Source organism: Ciconia boyciana, chromosome 1 (assembly GCF_034638445.1).
Source record: "Ciconia boyciana chromosome 1, ASM3463844v1, whole genome shotgun sequence".
Taxonomy (NCBI): Eukaryota; Metazoa; Chordata; class Aves; order Ciconiiformes; family Ciconiidae; genus Ciconia; species Ciconia boyciana.
The window spans coordinates 173,285,196-173,311,166 of NC_132934.1; the positions used below are offsets into that span (position 1 = coordinate 173,285,196).

The 25,971-nt window shown below is 34.7% G+C and overlaps 1 protein-coding gene across 20 annotated transcripts in view; it reads left to right on the forward strand.

Annotated features, from left to right (window-relative positions):
- Positions 1 to 25,971, forward strand: part of MYCBP2 (MYC binding protein 2) — a 209,376-nt gene that overhangs the window by 52,770 nt on the left and 130,635 nt on the right. For 19 of the 20 annotated variants that reach the window (XR_012040402.1, XM_072850013.1, XM_072850015.1 and 16 more), the window contains exons 9-18: positions 1,607 to 1,680; positions 2,872 to 3,010; positions 3,799 to 3,875; positions 5,475 to 5,679; positions 8,335 to 8,499; positions 9,221 to 9,379; positions 10,161 to 10,365; positions 11,079 to 11,224; positions 13,360 to 13,461; positions 22,799 to 22,906. Coding sequence is in view for 19 of the 20 variants with exons in the window: in XM_072850013.1 (XP_072706114.1) it covers positions 1,607 to 1,680; positions 2,872 to 3,010; positions 3,799 to 3,875; positions 5,475 to 5,679; positions 8,335 to 8,499; positions 9,221 to 9,379; positions 10,161 to 10,365; positions 11,079 to 11,224; positions 13,360 to 13,461; positions 22,799 to 22,906 (1,380 nt within the window). In the remaining variant the exon portion in view is untranslated. The remainder of the gene's footprint in view (positions 1 to 1,606; positions 1,681 to 2,871; positions 3,011 to 3,798; positions 3,876 to 5,474; positions 5,680 to 8,334; positions 8,500 to 9,220; positions 9,380 to 10,160; positions 10,366 to 11,078; positions 11,225 to 13,359; positions 13,462 to 22,798; positions 22,907 to 25,971) is intronic. The other variant, XM_072850024.1, reaches the window with a different exon arrangement.

Sequence of the window (25,971 nt, forward strand, 5' to 3'; positions counted from 1 at the left end):
AACAACCTACCAAACATATAAACAGCCCCCAAAAATGTTTACTGGGAGTCTCACCTTTTCTTGAAATGACTCAAGAAATAGGCCAAACAGTGTAATATGGACCCACTGGTGGCCAGAATATCCTGTTTCCTTTACTGTTATGCTTATATGAGCATGTAATTTTCGGCCATTCATGGGATCTTAATACTTACGAACTTCCTATAACCTTTCAGAAACGTCATTTAGATTATTTTTGGAACTTCTCTTCAAGTTATTGACAACTCTTGTTTTATCATTAATATCACTTTGCAGCATAGAGAATTAGTTACATGAACTGACTTTGGTCATTAAATCTGGGACTGTTTCTGAGACAGCAATATTTTAAGCTTCAGTGTATCTGCCGTTCTCCATCCTGCTTGCTGGTTACCCTCTTACCCTCTTTGTGATTCATACCTCTGTGTGCTCTAACGGGGAGGTTGTCTACTTTAGGTCTGTTACTTCAAGATGTGATAATTAGAGAAGGCCACCTAGTGCATATTCTATTCCTGGTAAGATACTGTATTGGACTGGGCAGTATAGCAGGAAAAAGTAAACCAGTCTATGGGTTTCTGAATACTGTGGGTTTTTTTCAGCTGTATTATTTTTAATAAAACACTCCAGCTAGCTAGCAAAAAATAACAAACTTGCTGGTTATGCTGGAAGGTTATGCTGGTTATGTGTGCTTCGTTTAGCATTAAATTTATTAAATAAAATGACTGATACTGGATCTTTGTTCAGGTTATGAAGCAGACATTTAGAGTGTAAAGTATCTGTCCTGTAGTATTTTTGGAAGAGGTCTCTTTCCTGTGTGAAATCAATGAAACCAACACCTTACAAGCCATGTAATGTCAATCTCTTTGTTGGTAGCTCCATCAGCAGAGCAGGAAGGGAAGAAGAGATGGTGTAGGGACATACTTATAAATCTGTAGAAAAAGTGGTCTTTTTCTTTTTTCCCCTAATATAGGCAGAATTCTTTCCCTACCTTTTTTCTTTGAAATAACTGACCTGTTATCAATAAATGTGTGATGCATTCAAGTATATTCTTTATAGTTTTCAAAAACCCCTCTGTTTTCAGTTAATAGTTCAGCGAAATTTATAAACAATGGAAAAATGAGATGAATAATTAAAAGTTTGTTTCATTTATTTCGGTACTGAGGAAACTTTTCTTTAAAGATAATGGCCCTTATTTAACAAAAAAAAAAAAGGGAAAACAAGTCTTCAGGGAAGGAGAAAAAGACTAATACTCCCAGAAAATTAGAATTTAATTGTGTTATAATAGTTTAGAATACCCCTCACAGGTGAATACTAAATGCTTTTACAGTTAAATATTGGGGTAACCCCTTACATTTCATACAATGGAAAGTGCTTTAATAACTCTTAAAGGGACAAAGCAGTATTACATGCTTTTGGTGAGAGAGGAGATCCTAGCATAAAATAACATGTTATCAGAACAGTATGATCTCTCTTTAGACAAACTAGAACTCTCATAGTCTGATTGTAACGAGAATGAATTAGACAGAAACAGAGAACAGCATGTGTATGTATGTTAATATCAACTGATACAGTGCACTTCATCTTTCTCTCACAGATTGTCATACTGAAGGGCAGAATATCCTTTTCACTGATGGGGAATATATTAATCAAATAGCAGCATCTAGAGATGTAAGTGTTACATGTGATGGGTAAACTATTTTTCTCTCGACTGAATTGATTTATTTTACAGTACTTACAGCTTCCTTTTTGCTTAATGTTTGGCTTTTTCTTCACTAACACAACTAAGGAAGAAATCTGTGTAACTAGAGATAATGAGAAACCACCATATTTGTGCATAAAGGAGCAGTATTTTGGTATTTATCCACACAATTTTGATTTGTGATGGATTTTTTTTGATTTTTTTTTTTAGATAACTTTTAAGAATAACTTTGCTCTTTCTGAGGAAAAAAATCTTATACATGGAATAATGGCTTTTTAACATGTTATTCTACAGGGTCTCTGTGGGATAAGCTTCTTAAAGCTTAATTGTAATTTTTTTCCTAATTTAATTTCCTGTAATTGCCTTGGTATTTGTTGTCAAATTTCGGCCAGATTTAATAGAAGAGGTATGAAAGATACTACATTCCAATAGATTTTTATATTAAAATCGCCTGTTGGCCAAAGCTGTGGAAACCCAAATAACTTCTTCTACTAGGGGCAAACCAGTTCTAGCTGTTCTATGCTTTGTTTGGCAGACGGTTATTACATTCTTAGTTCTGGACTGGTCACTGCTTTTTGACAGTGAGAAAGCTGTAAAACAGGGATGGGGCAGGGGTGGGGTGAGACAGGGTTGGCAAGAGATGCCAGACATGCAACTATAAGAAAACCAGGATTAATCCATTTCCCTGCTTACAGAACAACTTTTTTTTTTTTTAACATGGCCAGATGAAGATACTTCATCTGCACTTGTAAACAGAAATCTGTTTTAGCTACATTTTAAAGCAGTTACTCTTAAACTGCGTGCAGAATTTTGGGTTCTGAATCAGGAGAAGTTGAGGGATTAAAAGATATGAATAGTTAAAAAAGCAAGATTTCTATAGTGAGATTCAGAGTTAATTATTTCTATAGCAATTCACTATTTTCATAGTGTTCATAGTGTTTTCATAGAATTCAATGTATGTTTAAGGTCTGTCAGATGCTTATCTTCAGCTCTTCCTGTTTGGCACTTTCTTCTTTTCTCTCATTGATAAATGTTACTTTATCAATGTATCCTCTGATAATTTACTCTGAAATAGTATTATACTGATGCACATAGGCCTTGAAAAGTAAATTAATGCATTTATTATACAGTGTAAACCAGATATCTTTTATTTATTGCAGGATGGCTTTGTAGTACGAATATTTGCAACAAGTACTGAGCCAGTACTGCAACAAGAACTGCAGCTTAAGCTTGCAAGAAAATGCTTACATGCCTGTGGCATCTCATTGTTTGATCTGGAGAAAGACTTGCACATTATCAGTAAGTCCTCTTCTTTGAAGGTTAATAACAAGCCTAGTAATTCAAATAATAAAACTGAAACACTACCTTTCCCTTTGTTTGCCTTTATTATGTGCAGGAAGGTGTAGCTCCGTTATAAACACGTGGAGAAGTACAAGGGGTTGAAACTGCTTAAGCATTATTTGACTCATAGTAATCCATACTAATTTTGAACCATCTTTCTGTCTATAGCACTATCCATGGTTTTTCAGTATTTTCCCCTAGTTGTATGATAAATATATAATTGTTTGAAGCTTTGACTTCATAGTAGTGCTCGTATAACATAGTTAAGGTATAGAACTTCTTGCTGTGGGTCAAAGTTAAGAAAAGTTAAAAGGACTGCTGGCTGGATTAATGGAAAAGAAATGCATTGTAAGATACCAAATACATGGAAACCACCTTTGCATCAGAATTTGAGTTGCAAAATTGTTGGTGTCTATGAAGGTATTTTAGAGAAATATCACTTGGCCTTTGCTTTGGGTGTTTTTTTTTTTCCTCTGTTAGGTGTCTGCTTTTGGCACTATCAGAACAAAAGCATACTTGCTACGTGGACCTTTTGTCTGGCCAAGTGCAGTTGCTCTTATGCTAGTGCTTTCTTCCTCTTTGAGCAACTCTGCCAGGTTTAGCCCAGTAAGCCTTCTTGTAGCAGGAAAACTTTGTTTCACTTGTAACTTTCTTAGAACTTTTGTTGTGACAACCTCTCTCTTGCAGAGTTAGGTCCATAAACTGGTCTGTGAAACTGTCTGGTTAATGCAATCTTACTTGCACAGGTACAGGGTTTGATGAGGAATCAGCTGTCCTTGGTGCTGGAAGAGAGTTTGCACTGATGAAAACTGCTAGTGGAAAGGTACTGAAAATGTTCTATAGTAAACAGCAAATTGTATCGATGTATTTCTTCAAGTTTTTTAATTTAGTTGTTATTTTCCACAATTCCTTTTTGCCTTCTTAGTATGTTAGAATGAATTTATATGACTGTATATGACATTGTATATGACATTATATGACATTTTCAGAGCCCACATTAAAGGGAAAAAGGCAAATGTTACTTGAAAACATAAACTGATGGTGTTGGAACCATTGAGAAATCTGTGGCTTGACTTTATAGGAATTTCTACAGTTAATCTTACTTAGACACAGTGTGGGGCTTTGTTTTAGATTTGGGGGATTAAAATTACCTTTTGTCTACAAATGATGTATTAGCACATTAGCAAAATTTTTTACCTCATAACTTTCCATAAGCAGTCTGGCCATAGTCATTTATTTAAATCCCAGCCTGATTTTTCCGATCCTTCAGAGAATTATTGACTTCCCCTATGCAAAGTTTTCAATTGATTTCTTTAAACCTATTCTTAATGATTTTATATGTTGGTTCTGCTCAGTGGAGGGTGTTTTTCAGAGGCATTTGCATATTCATTGAAATTTAGAAGTAGTTTTCCTTACTGTTACTATGTCTTTTTACTTTATTTACTGTGTTTCTATTTTGGTTTGGGAAACAAGTATTATTTTACTTGTATAAGCATAGCTCTTTGTTTTCCTGTGTTCAGAATTGTGTGGCTTTTATTGGAATGAAGGCCTTGCTCTGCTGCTATCAAAACAGTGAGATTGATGAAAATGTTCATAAATAAACTTAACTATTTTTTTCCTAATAAAATTTAATAGTATGAACAGAATTTGATCAAGCAGAACTCTTCAGACATTAGAGGAGACAGATTAATTTGATCTTCAGACTAACAAATGCCTCTTCGATATAAAATTAAGAAATTTCCTAGTTTTGATCTCTGAAGTTGTGTGTTTAGGTATGAAATATACTTTCTAAGACAATGAAAGATGGCTTTAGGTGCCCACATAGGTTAACACACCCATTTTATAGTACTGTTGAGGAGCATGGTTCTAGTCAAAACTTTTTAATCTGTATCAGTAGTATTGTGTTTGTTCATGTGAAGTATTTTATTCTGTGTTACTGTTTATCTACTCAGTGGCCATTATACATTTACTGAAAGTAGGTTTTAAAAATGTGTTGAAGCATATTAAAATTTGTAGTAATTTGGTATTTTTAATTACTTTTATTATTATAATACCATCTTGTTTTTACGTGGACCAGACATTTCTCTTAAGTGTTTTAAATGCTTAGTTTCCTCTGAGCAGTTTCTTCTGGACAGTTCGTTCTTGTGTGTTCAACTCATCTAGCCAAACAATTATATATGAAAACTAACTCTGTGGCACAGTAGAAAGCACATTTCAAAACAAGCAGGATCTAATTTGAATGTTTCCCCCATTAAGTCAAAATTCATGGGTTTAGGATAGAGATATTGAAATGGTGTAAACAATATCAGGAGGAGTTCTGTATGGTTTGAAATGACAGGATTTAAAAACAATGCAACTTTAAAAATGATGCAAATTTAAAGTGCTGTGGCCTAACTGAAAATTATAAACTGTTTTCTCCTAGATTTATTATACTGGTAAATATCAGAGCCTTGGAATCAAACAAGGTGGTCCTTCAGCAGGAAAATGGGTTGAACTCCCAATCACAAAATCTCCAAAGATTATTCAGTTCTCTGTTGGACATGATGGCTCGCATGCCTTACTTGTTGCTGAGGATGGAAGCATATTCTTCACAGGTTCTGCTAGTAAAGGAGAGGATGGCGAATCAAGTACGTATTATGCTTGCTTGACCAATGGTTGATAAAAGCTTATTAACCACCTTTTAATTTGAAAAGAAGAGTGTTAACATTTTCCAAGAACATGTAAGCATGCCATTGGGTTTGAATTTTACGCCAGCCACAGGTCCTGACAACTAATGCCACTGCCTCTCCCAGCTAGAGATGTTGATCTCAGTTTTACCACAGTTTGGATTGTATGGTGGGAGTGCTATTTTAGAGTTGTTCTGCGAAAAGGCAGTCATAAGTTTGATCTAGAGGTCATGCTGTCTGCCTGGGACCTTGAAAAACGGAAGAGCCAAACTTTTGCCTCTTCACTGTTGTTGTAGAGATCTTTGGAAACGGGTGTTTTGCCAGCTAATAATGGAGAGGTTACATGGACTAGAAATTGTAGAAGCACGTTCTTCTGTTCTTGATCAAGCAGAACTCTTCAGGCGTTAGAGAAGACCAACTAATTTGATCTTAAGCCTAACAAATGCATCTTCAATATAAAATTAACAATTTTCCTGGTTTTGATCTCTAAAGTTGTGTGTTTAGGTTGAAATACACTTCATAAGACAATGAAGGATGGCTTTAGGTGCCCTAAAGTCATGATCTGCTGTGATATTGAATTAAATACTTCACTTTAGGAAACAGACTGTTCTGTTACGTTGTGTTAGATTAATTAAAAAGAAAAAGTAAAGAATGTGTTTTGAAAAATTCCTAGCTTCTGAGGATCTTAAAACAAAGCTGATATTTTTGAGTTGTCAGCCTCACGATGTGTACATTTTAATAGGATAAGGTAATGTATATTTCATAGATAGCATTTTCATATAGTGTTGAAGCCTAACTCAAATCCAAATTAATCTCTCAATAATCTTCTGTTTTAATAGTGTAGTTTGATGCTACCATTAAAATTAATATATTTTTCACAAAGGAGGTTTGTGGATAAGTTCGGTCTCCTAGCCATAGAATTTAAACACAGATTTAGTAAGCCTGAAATTTTTGGAACTCAGTGCAATCAGTTAGAAATATGGTAAATAACACTCAAATGTTGGTATAAAATTCAAGTCTTTAGGTAGTAGTAGATGGTTAGAATTTGAAAATTGATTTAAAATAGCATTTTAAAATAGATTTAAAATCTTGATAAACAGCAGCGGTAGAATCCAGCTTTGTCTCAGTTGTGTAGTTTTACCTTTCAAGGGAGTTGTTAACAAAAACTCAGTGGGCTGCGTACATTGGGTTTGGCATAGCTCATGCAGAAACAAAGCATATTTAGTTTACTGTTCCTGTGAAAGGTCAATTACACTTACAGTATTCCCCAAGAATGTGTGGGTTTTCCCATGTAATATAACTAAAATACAGGCAAGAACATATTTTAAGGTTTGTTAATGCATTATGGAGTGGATTCTTGAATGTGTTCAAGGGAGAGGAAATTAATAGTAGTACTCCTGTGTAAAAGTCTTTGGATAACGAACTTAATATGTGCTGTAGTAACTTTGCAGAGTCTTCTGAAATGCAGATCTACCGAAAACTGTGTGGGAGAAAATCGTACTACTTTCTCCAGTAAACACAGAGTAAATTTAAGAGATTCAAACAAAAAGATTTCAGGAAATACATTTAAAAGCACAAATTTCAAGATTTCTTTGCGCAACTATTGGGAAGTTATCCAAAATACAATTAAACTGATTCTTTTTGTTGTATATTTAATTAACCTACAGTTTCAGATGAAACAGAAGTTTAGCACTTTGAAGTAAATTGCTGTCACTGCTTTTGCTTAAAATAGCAAAATTTAGGTGAGAAGATTTAGTGCTTACTAGATCTGCTTACTGAAGAATCTGCTCAAGGACCTGATCAAGGCCTTTCTGAATTCTTTTAGAAGTTCAACTCTCTTCTGACTCATCTGGTTCTCTTTGTAACTCTAATTTGGCTCAGAGTGGATATGCACAAGTTTTAATTTTTTTCTCCTGACTTCTTTTAAACCTGGGCAGGGAGACTGGCTTTCTGTCAGCAGGGTGGGTGTGTGTTCTTTGTAGAAAGTTGGGAATTGTCAGCAAGTGAAAGTAGCTGCAGTTCTCTGCCTTGGGCAAAAATTCACAGGCAGTAATGGTAGCTATTAGTTTTATCCAGTCTTTACCTATGCTGTCACTGCTCCAATTGCAAACAATGATTTTGGGGTGGGGTTTTTTTTTTTTTTACTTTTTATTCCATTTTTGCTCTTTAGGGAATCTGTTATGACTCAAAGGTTTTCTAAACGTGGTTTTAATAAATAGAAAATTTAGTATTTTTCTTTTTAAAAAATGAACTTGTGTAACATTTCTCTGTGAACTTATTGTGGGTATATTGTCATATATATTCTCAGATGGCAATGAGAACTTTTTTACTATGCACTGCTTTGTAAAGTTCATAAAGTTCGTTCAGTATATATATAAAAGAAAAACTTTAAGAATCATTCCTGAAACATACCTACCTAATCGTGACTTTGCTTGCCATTTAATTTTTTGAAAGAAACGAGTGTAATCCAGTAAAAATTAGACCAGGAGATCATACAGATGGATTTTTTTTTTTCAGTAGCAGTCTGAAAACTAACCCCTAATTGTAAAACAAATGTTATTGTGCCTTTGAAGGTTTTTTGGTGGAATGACTTGCAATTTATTTATTTATTTAAAGCTAAAAGCAGACGACAGTCAAAACCATATAAGCCTAAAAAAATTATTAAAATGGAAGGAAAGATTGTCATATCTACAGCGTGCAATAATGGAAGCAGTTCTGTAATTTCAAAAGATGGAGAACTCTACATGTTTGGAAAAGACGCCATTTACTCTGATAGTACGAGTAAGTTAATATTTGTCTTTTAAGTGATTTCTCAACTGGAGTAATTGAAATTAGTCTGGAAGTTTTTAGCCTTTGGAAATGATGTTCGTGTATTTCTTACTCTCCTAATAGATTTCTGAATTTCTGCTGATTCAGCCAAATATGACAGAAGAATAGAAAGAGAAGACAGTTTCCTTAAGTTTTGTAAAAATATATAGCAGCACTGGTGACAAATACCCAAGAGAATGCTTCCACTAAGGAGGAAAAAAAAATCATTTGTTGTATTAATCTGACACTAGAAGGCCACACAGGGAAAAGTCACAGAAATGAGACATGTTTTGTTATGAACAAAGGCTGCAGGAAACCAGGCCTTATATGTTTCTCTGCTCACAAGACAGCCTGTTTTGAATTTGCAGGTGATCCAGTACATCTCAATTTAAATAAAATATTAAAGAAATAAACTCCAGTGTTATTATGACTCCTTTAGAATTGTTTTTCAGAACAAGTGATTTGCAGCAGGGTTTGGTTTGGTTTTGGCTTTCCTTTCTTTGCAGGACAAATAGCCTAGGCCTAATTCTCCTTTCACTTCTTATTCTAGCACTTGTTTTTTATATCTGCTGGTTTTGTCCCTTGCTGTTAATTTAAAAATTGTCAGTATCCACTAGCAATTTTGTTACATCGCTGAAGTTTCCTTCTCAGGTAGAAAGTGCGATTTACCACTCAACTGTTTTATGTCTTATAGGTTTAGTAACAGATTTGAAAGGCCATTTTGTGACTCAGGTAGCCATGGGCAAAGCTCACACCTGTGTGTTAATGAAGAATGGAGAAGTTTGGACATTTGGCGTAAATAATAAAGGACAGTGTGGACGAGACACAGGCTCCATGAGCCAGGGAGGAAAAGGTGAGGGACCTAGATTTTTCCTTTTGTTTTGTGTTCTGGAAAATCTGAAAATTTCCAGATCTGAAAATCTGGAAAATCAAAACTGAAAACATAGCTAAGAATTTTATTATAAAATATAATTCCAATACTAAAGCTTAAGTACATGCAATGTGCTTAAAAAAAACCCAACAGGTATGGATGCTTTCACTTAACTGTTAGGTGATCTGCACATACTAATAAACTTAGTTATGTTAAAAAAAAAAATATCTCAATTACTTTTCTTTTATCGGTGAAACAACTGTTCTTTAAAACAAATTAATAAACCCAAACCTCATCACTCCTTGTCTTACTATGTGCCATTGTCCTAGTAAGAAAAAAATTTCTACCTTTCCTTGTTTGCATTCAGTCTTGAGGCTGTTGTTTGCCTAAACAGAGCATGAATGCAAGTCTACATCTTTCTACACACAACTGAACATTTACATTAGACCTAAATATAGATATGAAAAATTATACCTATTCACCTTTGTCAGATTGGAATATTTTATACATGACAAGTAAATGATCTGTTACTTGTATGCTGAATATAAATGTTTCATTTCCCTTTTAGTTGTGAAACCTAGATATATACCCCAGCCCATACTCAGAGAGGTTTCAGAAGAGTCATTGTGCTGGCTGAGCATGCAAATCAGGCATGTCTAGTCATTCCTTTTAAAATCTGATCTGCGAGTGTTCTTCACAGCTTCCTCAGTAGCCACTCTTGGCCTCAGAAAACAGCTATTTCTTGTTTCAATATCTTAATTAGGTTTTGGAGTTGAGAACATGGCAACAGCAATGGATGAAGACCTAGAAGAGGAACTGGATGAAAAAGATGAGAAGTCCATGATGTGTCCTCCAGGCATGCATAAATGGAAGCTGGAGCAGTGCATGGTGTGCACTGTATGTGGAGATTGCACAGGCTATGGAGCTAGCTGTGTTAGTAGTGGGCGTCCTGACAGAGTACCTGGAGGGTAAGCAAACATATGGAAATATACTTGCTATAGTGTGTTGAATGGCTAAAGCACGTGTTGAATGTAAACTGAGTTGATGTGTTCTTAAACTTCAATCTAAGATAACATTATATCTAAGAAGAGTCTGTGCTTTTAAAATCAGAAGTAGGTTAAAATTTTTGCAAATAGCTTGTGGTGGTTGCAGGTGATTTAGTTTTAAATGCTTTTTTTTACATTTCTTTAGCATATAGTTCCTTACTAGAAGCTGTTGAATATGAACACTAATATAATCTGTCTCTTGACAGAGCTGCTGGCTTTGGGATAATCTTTCTTTGTCCTATGATGGAAGTTTTTTATATTGCTGTTCCAGTTGCTTTTAACTGTTACTTCAGGGTTGAGCTGCATAAAGGGCCACTGCTTTACATATTGCCATTACTATTTCTCCAGCATTTCATGTGCTCATTGATTCCTTGTTCATGTTTTCATGTGGTGTATGTTTAATTAAATGAAGAAAAGTTAATGCTGAGAAGTCAGTTCAGATATGTATGGTCAGTGTATGCTCCCTGGCACCGTGCAACAGCAGCTAGGATTTAAACTAGCTATACTTTCTGTTTATCTTAGGAAAAATTACATGTCCACAGATAGAACAAAGTAATAATGTATGTTTTAATTACCAAGCCATTAGTAATGCACAAAAATAAAAGGTAGTGATAAAGCAACTCTGTTTGCTGCAGAATCTGTGGCTGTGGCTCAGGTGAATCGGGCTGCGCTGTATGTGGCTGCTGCAAGGCGTGTGCTAGAGAACTGGATGGCCAGGAAGCAAGGCAAAGAGGAATCCTTGATGCTGTAAAAGAGATGATACCTTTAGATCTCTTGCTGGGTAAGTGATGTGAAATTAGCAAGATGGCTTTTAATTTTCTTTCTTACTGCACCTTTTGTTTGTGTTTTGTTTTTTTTTTTTTCCCCCTCAGTACATCTGTTTACACCCTTTAATAAACTCAAGCCCACTGCTGACTTTTGAAACTTGAATTGGAATAACAGGTTACCTGAGAAATAGGTTTGTTCTTTTCAGTTAATGTTTCAGTTAGTATTTTGATTCTTCTGCATGATAAAACTTTGTATCTTAAGTAATGCAGATGTTTCTTTCCAGTCAAATTCCTGAACTCTAAGATGTACAGGGCAGTTTTAGTATAATATTGTTAAAATAGATAAAATGTTGCTTATCAGGCAGATTTATTTATTGGTGATAGAGCAAAGTGGGATCATTCTGGTAAGTGAAATATTTTAAACTTACCCTTGCTATAGACGTGTGCCATTTTGACCTCTGCGGTTATGATATTAATGCTGATACTACAAAGTTGTTCTTGTCCTTTTTTGATAGCCTGAAAATCTTTCTGTAATCTTTTTATCAGAATTTTTTGCAGTCACATAAAAGATGGGAAATATTGTTTCTTTAAAACTTTTTTCTTTTTTCTCTTAGAAATTTTCAGAGAGAAAGAGCTGCTGTGAATGTGGAAATTACTTTAAAAAAAAAAAAAAAAACAACACCTCCCAGCTCCCACCCACCCCTCCCCAAATAAACTCATCTTAGGGGGGAAAAAATACCAACTGGTATGATTATTGGAAAATACAGTTTGGGATCTTGCCTTGTAAGATCTGTTATCACAGGATTTTTAATATTGTGTTCTCTCTACTTACAACTGCGCAGTTACAGGTTTTTGGAGATCAGACTTTCCTTCCTTTTTTTTTTTTTTATATTTAGATGTACATAGAGCCCTTAATCCTGCATGGATGTATGGATATAGTATCTGGTATAGAAAAGGACCATAAAATAATCAGATGCGTGACTTAAAATATTTATATATCTTGCCAATTTATCGGGGGGGGAGGGGAGCAGGGATAGTAGTAACAGCAAATTATATGCTATACTTTGAGTGTGGGATTTTTTTTTCCCCAAGCAAAGGTTAAATAGAAACTAGAAGTGGTTCTCTTGATAAGTTAACACAAAGGACCCCAAATAACCTCGCTGTGCATTCCTGATACTTCCATCCAGATATTTCTAAATGTAATTTGCTTCTATATGGCTGTCACAGAAGTAGGTTTATACTGATGGTGAATGTGGCAATAGTAGCTCTGCTTCACAGCTCTATTCTCATGCATGACTAGGGAGGAGTTATGGGTTTTGTGCTAACCTCCGCTTTGCTAACTCCTCTCCTAGCAGGACAATTCTCGGTCCTGTGTTGGGCTTGGCGTAGTTTGAGGTGGGGGCATTGAACTGGTTGACCGCATTTGTCTGGAGAAAAGTGATAGTGCTTCCAGGTGGAGTTTTTGTTTGATATTGGGGACAAGGTATATTTTTTTTAGGTTGTTGCAATTTGCTGAAAAAACATTGGAAAAAGGTAGTGCTTATAGTAGTTTTATTGTTATGTTCATTCAAGTCATATTTTCTGTTTAAAAAAGTGTTTATCAGTTTGTTTCAAATTCCTGTTAAATTAGCTAGTTTGGTAAATAAGTCAGATTTAGATACAGATGTATACATGCATTAAAGTAATTGCATGCTTCTTAGTAAGCACAGAGCATATAGTGGGTAAAGCATTCTTAAACTAAAAAAATATCTAATCTCTTTAAAACATTTTTAAAACGTAAGCAATTTTATGCTTGTTTTAATAATAATCCTTTCTGAAACTTTTTGGGGAAAAATCGACATAACCATGACAACACATAATTAAATATAAATATGTATAAGCCTAATGGAAAGTAAGTACTAAATACTATTCAGTCATGTTGGAATTGTGGCAGATTCATGAAAACCAGGAAATTCAGAGATAAGGCCTAAAACTCTTCTCCGATTTATTCAACTCCTTCCTTTATTTCTAAATATTGTGTCAGAGCCATGTAAAGAGCAGGTAGTAAGTAGACTTCTGTTTTCATTTATTTAAGTTCTTCTAGGGTTTACCACCATCATAGCAATTTTTAAAGATAGTTTTACATATTTTATTTTCTTAATCTATGTAGCTGTCCCTGTTCCTGGAGTTAATATTGAAGAACACCTTCAGTTACGGCAAGAAGAAAAACGGCAACGTGTAAATAGGAGACATAGATTGGAAGAAGGAAGAGGTAAGTGACTTTCTTATTGATGAGAAGCTTGAATAGTTTAAGCAAACTTCTTAGTCTGTTTTCTAAGAATGGAAATTAATTAATTTTGCTCCAGTGAGCAAATACAGTAACCAAACAAAAATTGGAACCTAAATAGCTAGCTTATGTTATTTAGCATGCTTTTGGAAAATTGTGAAAAATCCGTATGTTTAACAAAGTCTACTCATAAGAATCAGAATTTTAATGGTGAAGAGTAGCATTTTATATCACTTTTATATAGTTAATTTTAATTTTTTGCTGTTTCCTAGTTGAATAGTAGTTTTTTAAAATGTAGATGCTAAAGCATTTTTTTACATAGAGTTGAAATGACTGCAAGCCTGTCCAGTGCTAGTTACCCATAATAAAAATTATTTAATTATTATTATAAATTATTGATTTCTGTTGTATAATAGTAAGCAGAATTTCTTGTTTTATAAAATGAACTTTTCTATATTTTAATAGCATGAAAAAATTGACACGCTGACTGAATTAAACAACAAAACACTGCATCATTTCAAAATTTTCTTGCCTTGTGTATTATCTACCTCAGGAATTATTGTTGATTTTCCACACAAACAATATGTACTTCAACACATTTTCAGTACTCTTTGTTTTAAAATACGTCAGTGTCTTAATCTGGTAAATAAAGTTGAGAGATTTAGACTGATATAAATCATAATATTTTAAGGAAGCATGATGATGTGGTTGGTAAGATTATTGTGTGTTGAGAAGACAAAAAACTTTATTGGCATTTTATGCTCTTCAAGTTCCTGCTCTGTTAGTAAATACCATTTTGATTCTCCTTTTAGGAATTAGGTACTGGTTTTACTCAGATACAAAATACATATTGTGATCAAACTTAGTTCCTAGACTCCATGCCAGTGAACCTTGTGGGGCAAAGTGTGGCTTTATTTCATTTGCATGTAAGAAATTACTGGTCTTACCACAAGTAAGGAGCAACAAGGAAGAAAAAGCTTATAGTTTCCTATGCACGTGGAAAAGGATGGAATATTTATTTTTCTTTGAATCTTTGTGGTTAATTTTAGCTGTGAGGTAGAGAGGGGAAGGCTGTTTTCTTCCTTTGTCTAGGTCATGTTGGAGCTGCATTGCATACTGCTGGCAAATATTAGGTACAGCTAACAATCGTTTTTTCTTAAATCCTCATTGAATGCCCAGATATTATTGAAAACTGCTGCTGTTCAGCCCAGAAAGGTAATGATGACAGAGCTGGGAGGTAAATTTCAGCTGGGGGGGGGAAGGCAGCAGAGAAAGATTTCAGTTTGCTTCCATTTCTGTGGTTAAAAGTAGAAACAGAGCGACGTATCCCTTTTGTATGCCATCTGTCTCTTAAAAAAACCCCATGTTTTAGATCTAACAGATTCATCTCAGGCAACCAATATAAGGAATGTGTTGTTATTGTTGGTTTGATAGGTGTATAGGGACTGTAGCTAAAAAGATAATGCTGGCCAGTTTGTTGCACACATCCATATTATATTCTGTATCAAAAGAACATTGACATTCTATACCTACATGGCTACTGGAGGTAGTGGGTATGTCTAGCTGGAAGGGTTGGAGATTAGTCTCCTGCACTAAGCATAGTGTTTCACAAATGCTTAGAGATCTTGATTTACATAATCAGGTATGAAAATTTGATTTGATAATCAATCTTCATTTACATAATCAGATGAAAAAGTTGGAGCTTTGTTGCTTCTCCATCCAAGTGCTGCAGTTTTCCGTGAGCTGGTGGAAAGAACAGCACCATTCTTGAACTCTTATGATGTTGCTCTTTTCATGAGAGAGACCAAGAACATTTAAATAATCTACTAGATTTTCATTTTGCTGTGCAAAAGGTTTTACAACCTGAAAATACTTAGTTATACTAATGGTAAAAAGAATAGGCAGACTGCTTAGTTTTCCCAAAAAGTTCTAGTGTTTGTGCATATGTAACTGAACAAATCCTTGCTAATGAAGTAGCAATTTAGAGATCCAAAGAAAGGTTTCAACCTTTCAACTTCTCTGAAAACACTGCCTAGTCAGTTAAAGGCCAGATTAGCTCTGTTAGGGTCTTTCCTTCAGGTACACAGTGTTTTGTTTGTCAGGATTATGATTTCTGGGTTGTAGTGTGTTAATGTGTGGCTTTTGTTCTTTTATGCCTGATCAGTGAGAAACAAAGCATGTGTAGTTTTTGATAGTCAAGAATAGGATCCATCACTGAACGTTGCTGATCAGTCTTTAGTTACAATTGGTGACCTTTATGCAATACAAGTACTTTCAGTAGATCTTGAATGTCTTATAGGCAAGAGGACTATGAAAGCTTTTTAAGTAAATAGAGGAATATATCATTCCTAAAACAAGCAAGAAAACAAAGCAAAACAATCATAAAGAAACCTCTCACTCATTTGCCCGCTTAATGTGTTGCAATAGGGGTAAAGTTTAGGACAGGTATAAGAGCACAAGTGCTGGAAGTATACTGGTTTTCACTCTGCAGGTTTTTAAGTGGTCTAATTGTTTGTGTTTCTTTACCAAAGCTCCAAATTTAGTCCTGTTACAGTGACCTCTGATTTAAAAATATGTTCCAGTGGTCCACTCGAATTAAGGGAGAAAGTGATGGTTATGTCTACAGGTATGACAATCATTTAACTCCTTCATGAGGTCAGTTGTGGTCTTTTGTATGGAAGAAGATGAGTATGCTCATCTTTATTTGCATTTTTCTGCAAATATAAAGTGTGAATTTCAGTATTCTGGGAAGGAGAAGTAGTTGCCATTTAATAGTTACAATATCAATGGCCTAGTTAAATGTTGTTATATTTGCAATCAGGAGCAGTTAACTCATCTCTCAAACATCTTTCAAGTCAAAGTAGCCTGCTGCTGTTTAAGGGTCCTGTATATATGCTGTTCAGCAGCAGCACGCTGAGTGGTAGCTTACTTCAGAAATTTTAGGTGCTTATGCTGCAGATTTCTCTGTTTTTTATCTTGTAATGGCAGTCACAGCAGATTAGATTATACTTGCTATGATAGAATTGTAACCAGTAAATAATTTTTATGTTTAGAATCGGTTATTCGTTTTGCTGCACTCAAGAAACAAATTTTATTTTAGTGACAAATTAGGTCCTTAAAATTAACAGTGGAAAAAGTGTTTCAGTTTGGGATAATAAATCTATTATTTCAAAAAACTTAAAAGTTTCTTAATATTGGTTATATTTCTTTGCTCTTTTCAGTGCAACAAGTATGTACAGTGTGTTCAGGTGAACATTTTTGCTGCTTTTTCTGTGAAAGTGGTAGAGTGGAAAGTAGTAGTATGACTGTGAAAGTGGTACTTCACTCAGCTGCTTCTTTCTGCTTCGAGCTTAATGGCTATTGCAAGAGCAGTGAGGAGGGCTCAAAATCAATTCAACATTTTTGACTCTGGTGTATGACCTCTTGAGAAATAAAGCCAGCTGTATTAATCACAGATTCCATGCTAAATCATAATTTCCCAACATAATTATTGATGGATGTTTCCAGCTTTTCACTGTCTCTCAGCTTCTGGTTTGTTGTTTCTCAAGCTGGTTTAGAGCTTGATGGGAGTGGTGGGAGATGAGCATCGAAGTAGTTGCACTTTATTCTTTTCCGTGGTAATGAGGAAGTTTTATATGTTAGAATGTGTTAGAATATGTTCAGAATGTGGTTAGATTATTTTTCTTTTCTTATCAAACACCATTTTTTTTCAGTCTTGGGGGCATTAAATTATGCCTTAATGGATTACAGAAATCCCTGGGCCACATCGTACAATTAATGTAATGAACCGAAGATTACCATTTACTGAGTGAGCTAATCTTGAAAGCTGTTCCTGCGACTCTTTCAGATTGATATTTGAAGTGAGATAATTTAGAAGTAGTCAAAGATTTCAATTTATTGCTTAAAGATAATTCTGTTTTTTTTTCAGAAGGCTATGAGGATTGAAAATATCTTTTTAAACAAACTGTATTTAACTAATAAGCTAAAAAATACAGAACTAACTCTTAATATGGTGATAATAAGTGGTCTCATGCTTCACTGTTATTTCACCACTACTCTTTCGCAGCCTGTGATGTAAAAACCTTTAGATGATCATTACTGAGATACAGATTTGGTGTGTAATTAACCAAGGTTTAGCTTCTGATGCCCTTACAGAAAGGGAAAATTATTTTCCTTCAATCTTACTCTACTTGGAACAACAAAAACTAATCAATTTCCTGTGGGGTTTTTTAGTCAAAACTGCTATGTATTGAGACAATATTATGTGAGGCTGCCTGTATTTGGGCAATTTTTTTATTTTTCTGAAGTGTAACTGATTCAGTAATTAGTTTTACTGTGGTAGGCTGAGTATCATATAAATCTGTTTAACATCTGCCCAAGCCACTATTGGCTTGAAATCAGTTTGTCAGTAACACTATCCTTTGTTCATTGCTGAACATATACCTAAATATACATCAGAACTATCTATTCAAATGCAATATTTTTCATTAGATAGTAGTGCAGCTTCTTTCTGTAGTTCTAGTTAAATATTTATTTTGATGCTTTCAGGACCTGGAGGTTATATTTGTTTCAAAGTTTCTTTAAACAAACCAAAACCAAACAAATAAAAACTCTTTTTACTTGAAACAGTATCAAATCCATACATGACTTTCTGTTTAAGAATGCTTACAAGAGAAAGGTGTAGGTTTTTGTCCTTAATGACCAGCAGGTACGAGCCTGTGAAATTACATTGTTGTACTTGAGTTTGTGATTTCTGTCTGAAAGAGGTGATTACTGCTAACAAAATGATTTTTAAACTAGAAATGATTGTATTTCTATTATAGTGTTAGAACTCAGATTTGCAATAGACTCAATAAGAACAGTTCTGGTTTATATGTAGTGTTTTAATTTACCTTATGTATTTATATACAGAAAAGCATCTTTCACATTTATTTAGCAATATATACAAAGTCAAGTATTCAGAAGAAAGTGTCAAAATGACGATTATCATAAAACTTACTTCCATCTCATTCACTATTGCACCCAAATTGCCCTACATGCTTGTATCTGCTAGCCTGCATCTCTTTTTCCCCTATTAAAAGCCCTAATAATTTTTGTTCCACATCTGATTTGTACGATTTAAGTGTCAGTAGAAAAGAGCTTTAAGAACACAGGAGGAGGCATGTATCCTAGTTTTATTTTCAATGTTTTGAACAAAAGCAGCAAACTACAATAACCTTAGTTGCCTGCACGGCGCAGTGACGTGCTCTGTGAATATTTCTGCCATAATAATAAATTGCTACTCATAGTCTGAAAAAATACAATTTTAAAGAACGTTCATCTTAACTATTATCCCTGCCTTGTAGGAATATTAAGTTTTGTTTCCCTTAAGGCTATAGAGGTGGGACATTATCTCAGTTTTCCGCTTTTGTTTTCCACTTTTAGTAGAACTGAAACTAAGCATTTGTCCCCAGTTTCATTTTCTGAAATATTTTTCTTTAAAATTTACCACCTGTTGACCTATTACATAACTATTTTTCTGTATTAGGGGTTTGCTTCCCTATTTTATTATTATTTAAAAAAAAACAAAACAAACAACAACAAACCAAACAACACCTGTCTGTTTTTTCTGTTACAAGTATTCCAGAAGCCCAAACTAGGGTTTTACAACATAAAGTGCCATCCAACCTAGGACTTCCCTGTGAAACCTTAATTTATACTGCTTTTGTATGTTCCTCTTAATACAATCTTCAGCTGTGTGGTCGTGTACTATTTTTTCAGGTAGCCTGCTACATTCAGTGCACTGGTGTAGAAGTTGCCATTTGAGATCATTGATTTCAGTCTTCTGTAATAACAGCTTGCTAAACAGCATTTGTTTAGGGAAAGGTACTAGAAGAAATCAAAGTATGTGTGATATAAATTCAAATCAGACAGTAAACTCTCTGATAGTTCTGCGTAAGGGCTTAGATGGCCAAGAATGCAAAAGAACATGAGTGCACGTAGGATGATATTAATCGTGCATGTTTTCCTGTAGTTGACTGTGTTATTTAATAAATGCATTCTATTTTCCTAGAAAATGAAATTATTTCTGTGGATAAATGTGGTTTTTTGTTTATCTTCTTAATGCACTGCCAGACAAAGTCTATCTTGAAAGGCCTGGATCCTGCAGGTCCAAGAAAGAAAAAAGCTAATCTTGACATTTCTAGACTAGGGATATTTCACCTCGCAGCTTAGCTATGGAAAAACATTCTATAAAAAAATAAGGGGAGAGAGTGAATGTCATTTTGCATCGTACAGCAACTGATTTAAAATAGCAACACTACAGTCTACCAGTGACTCTCCTTGGCTTATCTCTGTAACTTGAGCTACTAAAATAACTGAGAGTAGGTTGTTATTCCCCATGTAGATCTATGTTAGAGGCTTCTAGAAGAGTTTTTCAAATAATACTCTGCAGGCATTTTTAAACAAAATAAAGGAAGTGTCTAATGCCTGGCTGAATTGTTCCACCAGAGTAATTCACAGTACCTAAAGTCTGCTCCCTTTGTACAGGCAACCTCAGATGTAAGCACAGAGCAGATATGGTCTGTATGAATTGTTCTAGTGTTTTGTTTCCTGTGGTGTTATTTTGGAGGGAGGGGAGGTACTTTACATTGTGCCAGCACATACTGAACATGCAGGCATCATAATGTACACATTTCCTATCATATTATGATTGTGTTACATATTTAGCATGCATAAAAAGCCAAAGAGGAGGACAGACTTGCACATCCTGTTACATGGATTGGATACAAATTGTTATGAAATGGAGATATATTGCATTTAACTTTATTTTGGATTTAGGTTCTTTACATAATGGGTGGGAATGTAGAGTATATAGGAATATCCAAAAGCAAAGATATATCCTGCTTTGGTCAGAAGGTTGGATTCTGTTACAGAGTTGTCATCTTGACTAGGGAAGTGTAATTCAGATGAGTGGCTTGGCAATAAAAGGCAGCTGTGTGCTAGCACCATACTGGAGCTGACAGCCTTTTGTGCTTCCTAAACATTCCCTATCTCCCAAATCTCCTGTAGTTCTTTTACTCACCCTAATGTACTTCACTCCTTTTGTGCTCCATAAATTCTCTCTTTCATTGCCATCTTTGCTCTTAACACTGAAATGCCAAAGGCTGCCTTCAAGGCTATGTCTTGTCCCCGGGATGCTTGTTGCGCAGGCATTTTCTGGAACTTCAGAATTTTTTGCCTAAGTTATCTAGAGATCACATCTTCTGTTTGATCACCCACAAATATCTTAGATCCACATGCTTCAAGCCACACTATTTGCAGTCCTTGTATCTCTTTTTGCAATTTTTCTAATCTGTGTTTCACTTTTGTCATACTGTCATGTCCATTCTCTGTTTCTTGGGCTTTTCATTTCATTAGGAACTTCTCAGTAAGCAAGTCCTATTACTTTTTTCTTTTTTTTTCCTTTTTCCCCCCCCATCTTTTCCTGTTCTTCATCCAGCTTTCCCCTGTATCTTTTGTCCTTCAAACATTTTTTAGCTTTCATAATCTGCTTGTCATTCATCTCTCTCTCCTTTCTTGCCTTTTCCTGCTCTGCCTCAGTATACTCCTCAGTACCTCCCCTCCAACTTGGAAAGGAAAGTGTGGAGGGAAAGTGTGGAGGGAAACTTGGAGGGAAAGTGTGGCATACTTATTTGTATAAGTCTAAACACTGGGAATTAGAATATTAAACACAGCAAGTGGCCTGGCAGAAAGTAGTCTTTACAAAAAATGTATCTATTAAATGGAAGCTCCAACTGAGAGGAGACTGTGAAAAGTGGGAGCAATAGCAAGACAACTAAAGGAAGAATCTGCAAGATGAAGGTAAAGCAAAAGCAAATAAAGATCCTTGATCATCAGAAGGAGTTCTTAATTAACAAGGGGACCTATTCTGGGATAAAGAGAGTCCAGATAAACACAGTAGAACCAACCAAAAAAAAAATTTATGCTCTGTGTAGAAACATAGATGATTAATGAGGATTTTGGCCATTATATTAGCTAACACATATATCCATCTCAAAGCTGGGGGAAAGGCAGTAGTGGATTTTTTAAACATTTTTAATTTTCTTTTTTTAAGTTAATGCTAAAATTTGAGAACTTGTTTGTGTGAAGACAGTTTTCTTCATCTGAAGGTTCTAAAGCTAGATAGATTTGGCCTAACTTCCACTTGAATTTCTTTCCATGCTGTTTACTATTAGTGAAGGAACTGATGGACTAAAGCTGACAGCAGGAGATCTGAGACAACGGGCATTTATGAAAAGTTAGCCTACATTAACTTGTCAGTAAAGTTCAGCTAAGGAAATAGAGTATCAATGATTTTGGGGAAGGTGGAGGAATACTTGTTTTCAAAGTTTCAAATAAGCTGTTTGTAACATGACAGGGACCGGGTCTGGGAACCTGTGGAATGGTGAGAGTGGCACTCGGCAGAATTAGCTGCTCCTGATTCATGGTTTCCATTGAATGTGAGACTTCTGGAAGAAGGAGATGCCTCCAAAGAAGTTCTTAGTGGCATGCTTAACCTTTAAAATAGAGGAAAAATACAGTTTTAAGGAACAAATTGCTGATCCATGATCTACATGTAATAGCCTCAATTAAACTTAATACAGCACTGCTTGGGTCTAGATTTTAAAAAGAAAAAGTAGTCTGGAGAAAATTTTAAACACATATGTCATTGCTTTCTTCAAATACAAATCTCTTGAAGACCTTTATGTAGATGGGAAATACCTTAAAAATAACTTAAAGAGATTTCAAAATTAGTAAGTAGACAAGAAAAAAATAATACTATTTGAATAATTTTCTTTGTGGAACAGGTGTTTTTGGATAGCTATTTTCTTTATAAGTGGTAACTTTGCATTTTATGGTAATTACAAACAGTTGTATGGTTATGTTTTTTTAAATCTACTATTGTTATGATGATATTGTTCCAAATCAGTATTTTGAATGTAATGTTGTAGGATGTAATGCATGATAATTAATCTTTTTAACTATTAAAGACAGTAATGGATATTTGCTGTCAAATTTGACTGCAGTGTGAGTCTGTATTTCCATTGCTTGGAGTACAGTTGCATACTTACAAGTTCAGGTAAAACTGTCACTGTGGGATATTTATTGTTTTCTTTGCATAATACTTTTATCTTATTATCAAGAAATGGCAACTTTATTTAGGGCCTTTTCAATTTAGGAAAACAAGATTATTATATAATTATTATTCATTTTTTTTCATTGCTTTTAATTTGAATTTTGTTTAACACACTGTTTCCATTTTGTGAGCTTTCCTATGCATGTGCAAAATGTTTCTCCTCAGGCCCCCTTGTATTTCCTGGTCCTATTTTTATGAACCATCGAGAACAGGCTCTAGCCAGAATCAGACCCCATCCAGCACAGCTAAAGCATAAACGGGACAAGCACAAAGGTATTTTGTCTTCCTTATTGGCTAGGGTGGAAATAAGCCCACCTTCCCAGTCACTTCTTCCGTGCGCTGAATCTGTCTTTTCAAAGAACTGCACAAAACGGGTTCTGCCTTTCTTCTTGTTAGCATCTTGTTACCTGAGGAGAAAGAAAATGCATTTAAATGTTGACCTTTTTTAAAAAATGTAAATGTTTAGTAGTCTGCATCATCTCTGTTTTTCTTTTTTTTCTTTTTTTTTTTAATGAAATATGCATTGTCTTTCTGTGTGTCTCTTATTTCTGATCCTGTCTCATTCCTAAGGTTCTTTAATTTTACTGTAGGAAACTTGAGCACCTCCCAGTGACTCAGACTGCTGCGTTGCATTTGTGTTGGGTTTTTTGAACCTTTGTCTTGTACATCTAGGGTGATTGCTTTAACATATCAATTTCAGACTTATTAATACTAGCATAACATTTTTCATAGGTATGTTAACAAGCCTTTTTTTTAGAAATGAAATATTTAAAATAATGTATACAACACTTTTTTTTTACTAGCTTTGAATAGGGAGAATACAAATCAAAATACAGGTTTTATGCTGCAATGTTCTTGAGTTAAATGTTCTTTTGCAGAATGTAAGTAAGGAGACGACTTTGATATTACTGATATTTTTGTATGTCTGGAAGGCTAATTCATTATACCTTGAATTTCTAAAGGTGTAATTTGTTCAGATATAAGTGATATATTTTTTTTTATTTAGGAAGAGGTAGTGTATTACTAAAAATTTCAACTGAATTTATTAAAGTTGAGCTGTATCAAATCTGATCGTAGTTTGTATATATCTGTATATAGATGTGTGTGTACATATGTGTTTATATATAAAGGATAAATATGTAAAATGTAGATTACAGACCTGATCAAAGTAAGTATAAAGCTCCTAAAATGGTGAGGGCCTGGAGCTCTTCAATTATTTTTTAAAGAATGGCTAAATATTAAAGGAATTGTTAGAATGGCATTTCAGTTGAATTAATGGAATTATCACAATAGTGATAGTATTTGGCATGTATGCAAACAAATTGTATGAGAGTTTGAAGCCTTTTGGGTTATGATTTCAGTGTGTGTGGATGATAGGCCTACCTAGTTATGAACATGCTGGGTCATGAAATCATCCTAAGTTTATTTTATGGAAATGAAAGCAGAATCTGATCCTTTGTATTTGCATAACATCTAACGTATGCATAACATATATAAAGCAATAATCAAGCAATCTAAGGCAGGGATGTTGACTTCAGTAAAAGGACAGTATAACATTGAAATCAGCATGTTCTTTTGTTTTACTTTTGAATGTGGTGCTTTCCAAACCGCCATTCTTACTTCAGAGGTTTCTGCTAAAGTAGTCTTGTAACTCTTCACACCAACCAGACCTTCAAGATCTTTGGGCAAGGAAAATTTATTTTGATGGGTAGTACTGATGAGGCTGGTACTAAACTTGCTGGTTCCTGTTCCTGCTTCTCTATTTGCAGCTGCAGAACTTGATACTGATATTTAAACTTGAATGTGAGCAGCTTCTTCAGGACTGACAATTATGGCCTAATTAAAACAGTATATTTGATATGTACTTGTACATATTATCAAATCTACATGTTTTTCACTTGTGGAATTCTTCTGTTGAACTGCCCAGTTGAAAACTCCTTCAGCTTCATCAAAATACCCATTTTCTGGAAAGCTTGCCGTTGTCGTCTAGTCATTTCACATTTATAGGGTCTGTATATTGAGGCCCTTGTTATTACAAAAAATGTGTTTTAAGCATAATCATAATTTTTCTGATCTATAGCTGTGTCTGCATCACAAGTGTAGATAGAAAGGAGTAGGTACCACTTCCTTGGTGTTCATGGATGCTTTGACACTAAGAAGAAAAATGAGCTTGTGCTTCATCGTCATTCTTTAATGAGGCAGTGAGTTCCCAGTCTGCATCTCCAATCCCTGTGGACTTCATCACTGGGGATCTGAGTAAAAAAGATTAATGAAAGTCTGTAGAATTTTCTGAACTGTAGAAATGAACTGAGTAGCAATTAAAAACGAAGTAAGCTCCTTGAGTCAATTAAGGTTCTGTAAGCAAATGCCACCTTTTTCCTGTATTTGGGAGTAGTGGCAATGAAAAAAATCTTCTAAACAGTATGAAACCAAACACCCTCAAAAGGACAGAGGTTAGATGAAGCTGAACCTACATGAATGGAACAAGCTATATATCAACCATTTTGCAAATGTGTTATCATGACAACAAATATTAATTTGTTAATATCAATTATTAATAACAAAGTTTACTTTCTTTATAACATACCTTTTTTTGCTATTATGAGTTCTGTCTCTCTATTCGGACTGCCTTATCATCTTTCATACCAGCTCCTCTCTTCCCCATCATTCAGTAATTCTTTTTGGAGGGTTAAATTTAATTAGATGAAGTTGCCCAGAATTTTGAAGAGGTTAGGAATAACTCTTCATATCATATACTGCAAATGGAGAGTTATGCCTGTGAACCATTGCAAATCATAAAAAAAGCAGGACCAGCAGTAGCTGATAGAGGAAGAAGAAACTGCTGAAGAAATTCCCTCTATTGAATAGGCAGATAAAGTATAGCATTTATACGAGCTTTGATTCATTCTCTAGAGTTTAGAAATTGTTGCTGCTTCCATGTTTCTCAAAGAAATCTGCTGCTTAAATGACTTACTCCAGAAGTTACACTTGTTAAATAATTTGAAAATATATTCTTGTCATTTTGTAAGGTCCTTTTGGTATCTGTGGAGAATAAGGTGACTCATAAATGTATGCCTTTTTGTCCACCTGTGAATTAAAGCTGAATACCTAATTTAAGAAGATAACATTGAAAGTAGCTTTCCTGGTTTCTGTCCTCTGTTGGAAAGAGGCTAGAGTTGGATCTCTACTCCTCCAAAACATATGTTTCTATTTGGCAAGCTATCCGGGTCACAGAAGGTACCTAAGAATTCACACTCTCGGTCAACTACACTTCTTTTGGTTTGTATTCATATAGCGTATAAAAATAAGTATATGGAGATGATGAATGTGCTTTGCCA